The following is a 13,159-nucleotide window of genomic DNA, read 5'->3' as shown; positions in this document are numbered from 1 at the left end:
CCCATATTATAACATAATTACAGTATAGACTAACATCATGTCACAGTCCCGTAACTTTATGATGAAATAGTAAACTATGACGCCACTTTTAACATGTAACATGATGCCCCTTCATTTAAGGATGATATCTAAATAGTATAGCAAGTTCTATCCATAAACGAAAATATTTTACTAAACTAACGTGAAGGGGTAGACAAGAGTAGAAATATGGTGTATCTAATATAAAGATATGAATCATATTCATATATAAATACATAACGCTTAATTAATGCGTGGATAAACGCCGTATTTGGCTTTGTGGAATTCCTATATGTAATTTCATTGATAGTACTTATTTGTTAACGTATTCATTATTTTACATACGCTAGTCACTACTGTAATATAATTATTTTCTATGTTTGACCTATGTGCATATATATATAGTTGGTAACATTTGCGGAAGCGAGGGGGGCGCATTTTAGCTACATTTGCGTATGCATCCAAACTTTGGGAAGTTTAAAACCTCGCGAAATGTATCAATATCATAGTTTAAAATATATCATAGCCTGTAATCTCAATGACTATATTTAAAGCTATAAAGATAATTTGTGAAAATAAGCCCCCGCGAATAAGTTCCAACAGTAGATCACGAAATCTAACAACTACACAGTAGCGAACCCATATAGGTGAATCGGTACTTATCTGTGAAGGCGGGGCAATATTGTCATTTATTTCCGCATATACATTACGTAAGATGTCAAGGCATTCTTATATTCAATATATTTGCACATATATAAATTCGCAATCAAAGGCTCTAATTACAAACCGGGCGTTCATATATACAATTAATATAATAATTAGAAACAATTTAATTCAAGGTTGTGCTCTCTCTCAAAATTACACGGAAAGTGTGTCGCGAATATAAAGTGACAGATTATCACAAAGTCTTCGTTTTGGTTGCTAGTTCACCATGTCCGTCGTTGCTATTCACTTACAACATCATATTATACAGTAACTCTATGGTTTAACTACTTTTAATTATTGTTCGTTTTGAAGCAAATTAATTGACTTGTTTTCAAAGGAGGTAGTAATAGAGATATTTCCACACAGGTACTGCAAAATCAATGATCATGCTATATGGGTTTTCTTTCATCGCTAAGCATCATCACCTGAAAAAAATATTTCAGTGACTCGTTCAGAGCGTTGCATAATATCATCTTCGCCAACCACATATATAAATGCGAAGATGGAATCCCTAATTGGCATTATGCTCATTAAAGGGACAACAATGCGGATTATTTTCCGTGTGCACTTGTTGTACTCTCGTATCCCATGGCATATCAATTTAGTTATTATCAGATTAGTTATCCTTGCTTTCAAGACATACGAGTCTTTTAGAACGAAAACAAATGTACCTCTTAAATTCTACAAGTTTTAATAGCTTATTCTAAAAAAGGGAAAAAAATCATGGTATTCCACCATATATCATCATAAAACTAACAGTATTTTGAAAAGTGAATCTTGTCTTCAACCTCATTTGATAAAAGTATTTATTCAACGCGCTGCACATTTGTATGACGCCTGCGTTTGAATAACAAAACGTATTGTGGTAGAAATTTACATGAGCCATTGATGCAAGTTCATATGTAAATGCCATAAATATCGCTATTAACTACAATTAGCATTTTCATTATCGTTCCACAATTGGGTTTGTTTACTATCGGCATCAGTATTACGTTATTCTTTACTATTTAATATACACACTCGAGTTTAAAAAAAATACGAAGATATCTTTATTTCACCAGTCCAACGTCAATAGAAAGAAATCCTATCGGCTCGTTAAGACGCACGGTTTTATTTACAGTTATGGTTAAAACAATCGGGCTGGACCACCGCTAGAGTTCTGACAGTCAAATCACGTTTCATATTCTTAATTTCCAAATAAAGTTTTGAATACTTAAGATATTTTTTAGAGGTAGTGGATGGCCAGCCCATATCGCCCGAAGTGGTAATGTTACCTAGTGTTGAGATGCTCCAACGAACTATCGACAGGCTATGTTTCGGAAAACTGTTACATGTATGACTTTACATCCTATAGTCCATTCGGGGAATAGGTTAATGACTCCACTAAAAAAAAATCTTTGGAGTAAACCGACTGTGTCATCACCGCGTGAATGAAGGGAATACATGGTCATGCTCATGGACTTGCACAATAAGCGTACTGTGTGATTCCGATCATGTTGATCATAGTGTAACAGATTCTTGTACATTCTTTGCCCCTACCCTTTAACACTTACCCTATACCTACCTCTACCCTAGCATCTATCCATAAGTTATACCATATGCCTCTACTACTTACAATCACCCCTACACCTTCCCTCTATCCTCTACTGTTACCCACACCTTATCTACCTTTACGTCTACCCTGCACTCTCTTCCCTTATCTTTAACCCCCCCCCTTCCCTCTTCCCTTACAATATACTATTTTCCCCTACCCTCTACATCTTCTCTTAACCTTTACCCTTCACTCCTTACCCGAACCTTTAACCCCTCCACTCCCCTATCCTCTACCCCTGCAACAACTACAACTCTTTCGCTCAACGTAATGGTTAATGTATTCATTTAATTTGATATATTTTATCTAGCAATGCATGAATAGATATATATGTTTGATGTATCACAAACATATACAATTATTTTTACCCACCGTGTTTGATTTGGAAATAGCGCTGAATATTTTATTGATAGTAATTGATTTTTTGACATATTACAATTTTGCAAAATCATCGGCTGTATGTCTTGATCATATTGTGACACTTGTATATACAAACATGTAGTAGCTTAGGTGACTAAATGCATTTGTATCTTATACCCTTATTAGTATATCAAGATCCCAGCAGTATATAGCTTCTTTACAAACCATAATTAGTGAAAGCAAACAACTGGATCTTCAATATATCTTGTGTCGTGTAACCAATTCATGATACGTTGGGTAATGGATAATATCAGTTTATATAATTATTCCGCTGGAAAATCACAATATGACTATGTACGTTAGGTAAATATATCCTTGAAGATATCAAAACAAGAACCTCATAAATTTAATGATAAAGATGTAAATATTTAATAAAAGATTTAACCTTTTTATACATTATATTTAATTTTGCATTTGTACAATTTTCTAGTGTCGAATGGTTTTGCTTTAAACAACGTTGACAATATATTGCTATTTCGCTTGTCACAATTACTATACAAACCAACCAAGGCCAAGTAAAATCTATTTTATATAATTGACATATAACAGGTGACAAATATGACGTCACTAATATTGACGTGGACACGCCGCTGATCATCCATAGTCTTACCTAAACAGATTTACAAGAAACACCCAAACTGGATAAATAATGCAAATATATATTTAACTATATCTTGACAAGTTATGTTGTCTATATAGATGCTTGGAAATAGATGAGTTGTTTAGGCAAGGATAGCGCAAATGAAAATTGTCTACAAGACATCTAATTAGACAATGGATTTTATGGAAAAAAGATTCAGTAAATTTCTTAAATATTTACTCTTGGGTGTATGTAGTTATGGTTTATTATTTAATAAACAATCATGGAATGTAAAGTTTAATAAATAGAGCTTTTATTGTAACATCTATAGAAAAAAATCAAGTTGGACGGATGTGATGAGAGTACAATAATGAATGCGTGCTTAGCTCAAATAGATACAATTATTTACATAATAGAGTTCCTCTAAATCCCGAAACACGACTGTATAAAATAAGCAACAACTCTTTCTTCCTTTTCCTTCACATCCTTGACCAATTTTTGCTAACATCAATCCGCTAAATCACTTTAATTTATTCTGAAAAAAAAAACAATCAAATAGTCTTGATTCAGAAGTTCTGTTTTAGCGAAAAAAACAACATGCCTTATTCAGAGATTGTGTTAATTATAAACAAAAAGTTATATTTATGGGTAAGATATGAAATGATAAATACTTTAAAGGATTTACATTTTAAGGAAACAATAAAAACAATCTATACGATACATATATTCTATTATATTGTTATCTAGTAAAATAATACACTTCATAAAAAATACATACTCTTTCAAAAACATTCAATCACATGACTTTTATTTAAATTCTCACATACTGTGAAAACAATCAATATTTTTATGATCATGTTTTGATCCATCGTATTTACCTCCCGTCGCTTACCGAGTGAAACGAAGGGAAGCAACTCCAACGGAACAAATAGCAAAACAGGCTAAAATAAATATTTGTATCAAGGTGTATATCAACACGGATGCACAAGTTGTGTGGTATTTTGAAATTTATTTTGCCTCCATACACGCAACCTAAACTTTTAAATACAATTTTTTCATGCAATGTTTATTACATCAACACACAGAAATATTTTCTGTTTCCCAAAATAATTAATACTCATCGTATTGGTCAGCACATGATAAAGGGATGTTCAATACATCTATCATTGATGGGCATTTCAAGAAAATACATAAATGAAATTCTTAGTCAATTTCACACTATATAATAACGGCGTAATCATGGAAATTGGGTTACTACTTCTAACCACTGTCTGTAGTTGTAATAAACTGTCAGACACCTAAATCTTCTTTTATTTCTCGTGTCTTTTTCTCAATCTATAATACATTTGGCCAAACATTAAGTATTAGAAAATCCCTCTGTTTATAAATTTATCAGCTATACAATATTTAAAACACTAAAGGACTATTGCTACAGAACACACTTTAAAGATGAGATGAAAATTGAAAAAAAAAACAAATAAATTAATTTGTAATTGATATACACTGGCTGCATATTTCCTTCAAGTACATTAAGCCTGTGATTTTAAGCATATGTCATTTGGTACTTGCTTATTACTTTCCCTGGGCCACACCCTTGCCAATCATCGGTCCACCTTCGTGAAGATGTAAGGCGGGCCAGACCAGGTAGTCTACCTGTTTCCCCTTCTTTGTGTAGGCTTTGAATCTGTCCTCGTCAAAATGATCTGTTACATTGTGATTGATTACAACTTTTGGGTCCTGTACCGTCATGAACCAGCAAACCTGTACACACTTCTTCATGTAAGCCTTTGTTTTCTTTCCTGCATTTCCTCTCGATTTTAGTTTCGTGAATTCCTGCGTACCACAACAAAATCTTTATCAGAAAAAAAGGTTTTGGTAAACTAAATGAGCACAAGTACACAAACAAGATTTATTGTGTTATGAAGAAAATATTTCCAAAATTTATCAAAGGGCTATTGCAAAGAAACAAAAACAAATAAAATCTGCTATAGACGTTTTAGGTATATGATATATATAATGATTTTATATCCTATGAATGTGAAATAGAAGTAATAAGCAGAAACGAAAATTATTTTAACAATTTTGCAAAACTGAATATTACCTCTTGTAAGTGATAAACACAATGCACTGCCAGACTCTTTCGGAAATCCTTGTTTGTTTTCAAGATTTCCTTCGGCATCTTAGGACACATATAAAAACAGTCATTATGCAGAACTATTTAAGGGAATTGACATTTTTATAGTTTGCTTAAGGTATAATACAAATTACACCAATTAAGTATGGGAAACCATATGGATTTATTTGTAATTAGACATATCGACAGTCCTATGGATAGTATACTATATTTTATGTAGAAGCAATGCTTTAGATATCACCTCTGTAATAAATGAAATATAACATTAGTTATCAAGACTGAATATTCCTTAATTAAAATCATGGAACGTATCTCTCACCTCAGAAACCGAATTGCCAGAAAACTTTTCCATTGTTCCGTTGATTCTGTCCATGAATTCATTTGATCGTTTACAACAAAATTGGTATGAATCCTGTAAAATTAATCCGTTTACAATCATAACTTGTATACACACAGTTCTAGTTTTAAATCGTTTTAGTAACATGGTCATATGCTTATTACTAGTGCCATATTTTTTGTTATATACATGCAAGCGATAGATTTTAAATTACAACATCTTCATTTACAAATGTATATCAGCCCAAGTGATACCATACCCCCACGAGTGATATCAAATTAATAAAAAAATTTTTTGCTTTTATCCAGTTGTTATTTTGATGGTGCTGTCAATGACGTCACAATCAAAACTGTTAAATAACCCGGCTTTCCAACCTGCACCGACAGCGATTTATTTTTCTATTTCATGTTAATAGGTATTGTTGTTATTTTCTATTGTAGAATTTTTGAATTTTGGTTTTTACACTATGATTTCAGTATGACGGTGATGCCTTTCTAAAATTCACTGAATAACAGTCAATAGTCAGACTTGTTATGATTTTATTTAACTGTGGATTCTTTGTTAATTTCAATGGACACAAAACGTATAAAAAACAATTATAACGATCATTTAAATATCACGCCACTCATCAGCCCTTTGGTTCTGTTTTTCAGACCCCGGGCCGCATAAAGGATGTGATATCAAAATGATCATTTGATAATCTCTACAATTCAAATACTTGCTGATATTTAAGGATATTTAGCCTACATGATCATCTAGAACCACACTTAAATTAGTCCGAGAGTTCAGAAATTAGTCAGAAATCCGAAAGTTGTTTCCTGTTCTTGCAGCTGTCAGAATTTCATCATTGACTTGGATACTTTAACGTTCTAACATTGCAGGTAATGTGGCTGACGTAGATTTTTAATAAAACGTGTTTGTTTGTACACAACCAACACAATACACCGCTCAAGGAGGTGTGATATTATCTGCATGTATAATTTACAATTTATTATTCCATAATTATACAGAAAAAGGGGAATCCAGTAATCAACGAATGATAAAATCATGATATAAGTAGTAAACACTCACAGATAAATACACTGTCCTCCAACAATTATGTTACACGTGTAGTTTTACAAATATACATAAAGTACAGAAATGTGTAAACCTTTGTAATACAGACATCAGAATATATTATCTATCAAGTTTTTTAATTGTCTCTAACTCATACATCGAGAGTTTTCTCTGAGATAAATTGCCAACAAATTTTAACATGTGTAACATAGAGGTTACACAATAAGTGGTTGTTGAATATTTAATTTATTTCACACGAGTGAGTTATTTTTTTTAAAAGTTACAAAAGACACGAGCTTTAGCGAGTGTCTTTTGTAACTTTTAAAAAATAACTCACGAGTGTGGAATAAATTCAATGTTCAACAACCACGAGTAGTGTGACCTGTTTCTACCACAATCATATTCGTTTTTAGTCGAAAGAAATACGGCACGGATAAAGTAACGTGTATTTACTGAAATATGCAAATATGGTGTAGTAATATCTTTATCAGCAAAAAGACTCTAATTAGTATTCAAAAGTAATCGTTTGATATATAATCCATCGATATCAAATTCTTCTAATTGGGAACATCTTTAGGGTTAAATAATGCTCCTTTAACGTCTTATTGCTTTCAGAAAATAAAACTCAATGTCTGACAACATGTATACATGTAAAAGCATTCGTCAATTTCCCGCCAGATAATCAGCAAGCCATAGTACCATCAAGATCAAATTCGTTTCATACACGTTAAATCTACGAAACTCATCAGTAAAATTCTTGTCCGTAAAGATGTATTATTAGTACTAAAGGTCAATTTAACATGTATGAAAATGTCACGTATTTTGACACAACGACCACGACGATTACGCTTTCAAACAGCAGTTTTGGACGTCAGGCGGCGATCACAACATAGAATGACGTCATTTAATTATTGGTGACGTTGACAATGATGACGTGACACTGAGAAATAAGTAGTTAGGTCAAAGTTCATCGTGTCAGCCAATCAGAATGCGTACAGGGTTTATACCACGTGTGATATAAACAAATTGTTAATCAACGGCTGCAGTGTTTATTCAATGTCCTGAGAGTTGGATAACACCGCCTATTGTGATAGAAAGAACATTTCGAGAGCAGTGTAAAATAACATTTATAATTGATTTTGACATTCACACGCATACTTACGACTACAATTTCAAGCAGTTGCCTTATCACTTCACGTTCGTCTGAGCTATCTGACAACTCTTCCATAGCGTCCGTCCATTCATTGTCATACAACTCAGAAAATTTCTCTCCAAGACTCAGAGGACGGTTGGGATCGCTCAGATCTGCGATGGCGGGATTGTTGTCTGTCAACTGTGCCCCAGCTATTTTGCTTAATCTGATGTTATAAAATACAAATTCCAGTTAGAAAAATTTGAGATTTCAACTAATTTTAAATGCCTATTTAAGTTTGTATGATAGCGTGAGATGTAAACAATAATACGCGTCTGTGATATCTGTGAAGCTGACGACATAATCATCACAAAGTAGGATACATTACTTCATGGACGTGCATCATATACCTGTTTCTTAATCCTTCTACTTCTTCTTCAAGTCTAGAAATCTTTTTCGCGGAGGATGAGTCTCCGTCTTTCTTTTGTCCTGGGCTGTAATTCATATTTACATAGTATTAGGTAATTCACCTCCGGATAATTCATTATAAGCTACCACTTTATTAACGAAAAATACATATATCCATGGTAATGAAAAGTTGTCACAAACACTGTAGATATAACCGATAATGGATTGGTTCAAGTAGACAAAATTGTATAAATATAGGTTATTCAACGAGTGGTTGTTGAATATAAAATTTATTTCACAAACAAGTGAGTAATTTCTGAGCTAAATGATTTCCGATCTGAGTCGATAGAAATATCTACAGCAAAATCATGTAGATGCCGACCAATGAAACAGCGCAGTGATATCGGCAAGAAGATGCTAATTAATATCCAAAAATTGGTATCATACCTTTTGAAACATTTTTATTAGTGATAACTATAGAATACAATTTGTCTTAATTAGCTTTTTTGTTTTCTTTAAATTTTGTTTTAGTCATTTTCTGACTACAATGTATATGTAAGTATGCGTACGACATGATACCTTCTACATCTGGCCATGTAATTATCAAACCTACTGGTGTTCAAAAATGTCATTTGAAAGTAAATAAATATGGCCAATCTCATCGTCAAAAGTTCTATAATATTGAATACGTCTAGCAGGTCCATTTCTATCGGAAAATTAAATCCACAGAAGAGATTTAAATCAGCAACTGTGAAAATAGTTTGTTTTCATGAAACAAAAAAGATTTATAAATATAATTGATACAATATATGTTACTTGTATACTAAACAATATTCAAATGTACATACATCTCTGATTGCCGAACCTGCTTGTTTTTGATTATACGTTTGAATTGAATGAAATGCAAATTAAGTCATGCGGTTTATATGATACAAGATATAATTCAACATTTTTCTCTCAAAATCTTTCTTCTCCTTCTTCAGCATCAATATTTTCTCTTCCTGTTTGTTGCTGTAAGTATGAAGTATGATTATAACATTATAATAAAATCTCAATTACGGAGGAAAATAAATTAATCACCGATATATTTAAACTTAATTAAAAGCAGTTAGTGTTCATTTCACAGCCAATATAAACACAATGCGATTGAATTCGTCCTAGGTTATGCTATGATATTCGTTACATATCCCGAGATATTACATGCGCTAGAATTATCCTGCAACTTTCCCACATACTGACTGATAACTACTATCCGTCAATACGAAATGCTTTATCCGTCAATACGATCACGTGAATTGTTCAACATGATACGAAACTTTTTCAACTTGAGCTAAAACATTAGCCTTCCGATAAATGAAACGTCATTCAGTCCCGCTAAAGCGTGACGTTACATTCACCGGAATGACGTCTTTTTTACGATAACGAGATTCTTGTATGGCGACGGTGTCCTTTTCTTGTTATGTATTCTAAGGTAATTCTTTGATGGGTAAGTATTGTTTGTTGAGTATTTTCATATTTGTTCAGTGATATTCCACACAGAATAGAAATAATGGTACTGTTTGCGATTGCGCTTATATATTTCCCATGGAAGTAAAAATGAGTACACTCTCATTCGGTTCAGTGAATGAATCTTTTTCTCCGCTTCAAAAAAGCGATACCAAGTAAATAACTGGTAATTTGCTTTCGTTGTGAATGTCATACTGGTTGCAGGATAAACAGAGTACACGGCTAGTATCTTACAATACAAGTTTTATTTTGGTGCGAGACTTAAGAAAGCCGCGATGACGAGGCTCTGCCGAGTAAGATACAAACCATGTATTCTCTATGTGTGATAAAACTGCCACATCAAACAATATAAATCAAGATAGTTCCGATCGTTCTAGCAAAAACCATGATATACAAATACAAACAAAATATGTATGGTATAATGGTATAATGTTTTTTTTAACCTGCAAGGCATTCCTGGCAGAAAACAACTCTCCAACAAAAATGTAGTATGATAATGTAAACCTATCGGTTATTTTTATGGCCGGCAAAGGGAAGATTACGACAGTTACAACCATTCATATAGACTTATATATTTTCCTATATTGAAAAAATAGTTATATTTTGGATATTGTCGTGAGTCAAAACATAGTACATGTATATACAAAATATTATGATTTAAATATAGAAAAATGAATTTGATGGGTATAATCATTGGTTTAATTCATTGTTTCTTTTCTGAAGGAATAGAATATTTACCATCTAATTCACCTACTTGGGCCCTACCCATCCTCTACCCCCGGGGGGTCAGAGCCAACATTTATAGAAGCTCTGTTCCCCTTCCCCAATGGATGTTTGTGGCCAAATTTGGTCACAATACCATGCAGAACTCTAGGCCAAGTAGCGATTTATAGGATTTACCTCTATTTCCCTATTGGGCTCCACCCTCTTGCCCCCGGGGGTCAGAGCCAACATTTTTAGAAGTTCTGTTTCCCCTTCCCCCAAGGATGTTTGTGGCCAAATTTGGTCACAATCATGCAGAACTCTAGGACAAGTAGCGATTTTATAGGATTTAACCTCTATTTCCCCTATTGGGCCCCGCCCTCCTGCCCCCAGGGGGTCACAGCCAAACTTTATACAAGTTCTGTTCCCATTCCCCCAAGGATGTTTGTAGCTAAATTTGATTACAATCCATGCAGAACTCTAGGACAAGTAGCGATTTATAGGATTTACCTCTATTTCCCCTATTGGGCCCTGCCCCTCCTGCCCCCGGGGGGTCAGAGCCTAACTTTTATACAAGTTCTGTTTCCCTTCCCCAAGGATGTTTGTGGCCACAAATTTGGTTACAATCCATGCAGAACTCTAGGACAAGTAGCGATTTATAGGATTTACCTCTATTTCCCCTATTGGGCCCCGCCCCTCCTGCCCCCCGGGGGGTCAGAGCCAAACTTTATACAAGTTCTGTTCCCCTTTCCCCAAGGATGTTTGTGGCCAAATTTGGTTACAATCCATGCAGAACTCTAGGACAAGTAGCGATTTATAGGATTTACCTCTATTTCCCCTATTGGGCCCCAGCCCCTCCTGCCCCCGGGGGGTCAGAACCAAACTTTATACAAGTTCTGTTCCCCTTCCCCAAAGGATGTTTGTGGCCAAATTTTGGTTCACAATCCATGCAGAACTCTAGGACAAGTAGCGATTTATAGGATTTACCTCTATTTCCCCTATTGGGCCCCGCCCCTCATGCCCCCCGGGGACAGAGCCTAACTTTATACAAGTTCTGTTCCCCTACCCCAAGGATGTTTGTGGCCAAATTTGGTTACAATCCATGCAGAACTCTAGGACAAGTAGCGATTCATAGGATTTACCTCTATTTCCCCTATTGGGCCCCACCCCTCCTGCCCTCGGGGGGCCAGAACCAAACTTTATACAAGTTTGTTCCCCTTCTGCCCCCCGGGGGGTCAGAGCAAAGTGTTTGTGGCCAAATTTTGGTCCGACAATCCATGCAGAACTCTAGTTCTGTATTCCCCTCTCCCACAAGTTTGGTCACAATCCATGCGGTTTATAGGATTTACCTCTATTTCCCCTATTGGGCCCCCCCCATCCTGCCCTCGGGGCAGACCAACTTTATACAAGTTCTGTTCCCCTACCCCAAGTGTTTGTGGCCAAATTTGGTTACAATCCATGCAGAACTCTAGGACAAGTAGCGGTTTATAGGATTTACCTCTATTTCCCCTATTGGGCCCCCGCCCCTCCTGCCCCCCGGGGGGTCAGAGCCAAACTTTATACAAGTTCTGTTCCCCTTCCCCCAAGGATGTTTGTGGCCAAATTTGGTTACAATCCATGCAGAACTCTAGGACAAGTAGCGATTTATAGGATTTACCTCTATTTCCCCTATTGGGTCCCCGCCCCTCCTGCCCCCAGGGGGTCAGAACCAAACTTTATACAAGTTCTGTTCCCCTTCCCCCAAGGATGTTTTGTGGCCAAATTTGGTTACAATCCATGCAGAACTCTAGGACAAGTAGCGATTTATAGGATTTACCTCTATTTCCCCTATTGGGCCCCGCCCCTCCTGCCCCCGGGTGGTCAGAGCCAAACTTTATACAAGTTCTGTTCCCCTTCCCCCAAGGATGTTTGTGGCCAAATTTGGTTACAATCCATGCAGAACTCTATGACTAGTAGCGATTTAAAGGAAATGTTGACGGACGGACGGACGACGGACGACGGACGACGGACGACGGACGCCGCGCCATGACATAAGCTCACCGGCCCTTTGGGCCAGGTGAGCTAAAAATGAATTTGATGGGATAATCATGGTTTAATTCATTATATACAGAATACTTGATTGAAGAATCGACTTCAATATGTATTGGTTTTATGACACAGTATGACTATTGTTTCTTAGAGTTAGAGTAGGAGATTCAATTTTAAAATTAATGATGTCAATTATTAGTGTGACTATTTAGTTTTGAACAACCCTTAAGAATAATAAATCTCAACGTAAGGTCAAGAAGAGAGTAACATACATGTAATTCGTTTTCGTATAACAATATATGGTAAACAAAGAGAACCCGAAATAATATATATCTTACTTTTGAGCTACACTTTTTGACTTACAGGTAACACGTTACAGTCTTATTAACAATTAAACTGTTGCATGATTTTTGTAGTTGGTTTCATCAATGTTTGAAAAACTAGTTTAATAATGTTTCTATTTGTAATATTTGGCATTATCGAACAAAACGTTTTTATTTAAAAAAAAAAAAAAAAAAAAAAAAAAAAAATCAAGTCGTCTT

General features: G+C 35.0%; 2 protein-coding genes across 5 annotated transcripts in view; one reads left to right on the top strand and one right to left on the bottom strand.

Moving 5' to 3' along the window:
* LOC138328574 (uncharacterized) overlaps positions 1-13,159 on the top strand; it is a 95,904-nt gene that overhangs the window by 80,474 nt on the left and 2,271 nt on the right. The gene's annotated exons all lie outside the window — the stretch shown is intronic.
* The window catches only part of LOC138328577 (uncharacterized protein MCAP_0864-like), a 39,968-nt gene continuing 30,414 nt past the window's right edge, over positions 3,606-13,159 (bottom strand). For all 4 annotated transcript variants that reach the window (XM_069275452.1, XM_069275454.1, XM_069275455.1 and 1 more), the window contains 5 exons: positions 8,384-8,467; positions 8,004-8,199; positions 5,768-5,860; positions 5,416-5,493; positions 3,606-5,147 (listed from right to left, as the gene is read on the bottom strand). In XM_069275452.1, coding sequence (XP_069131553.1) covers positions 4,887-5,147; positions 5,416-5,493; positions 5,768-5,860; positions 8,004-8,199; positions 8,384-8,467 — 712 coding nt within the window. In that variant the 3' untranslated portion in view covers positions 3,606-4,886. The remainder of the gene's footprint in view (positions 5,148-5,415; positions 5,494-5,767; positions 5,861-8,003; positions 8,200-8,383; positions 8,468-13,159) is intronic.

This window comes from Argopecten irradians, chromosome 7, assembly GCF_041381155.1.
Source record: "Argopecten irradians isolate NY chromosome 7, Ai_NY, whole genome shotgun sequence".
Classification (NCBI taxonomy): Eukaryota; Metazoa; Mollusca; class Bivalvia; order Pectinida; family Pectinidae; genus Argopecten; species Argopecten irradians.
Note: the sequence above shows the minus strand (reverse complement) of the source record. Positions and strands in the feature narration are given on the sequence as shown.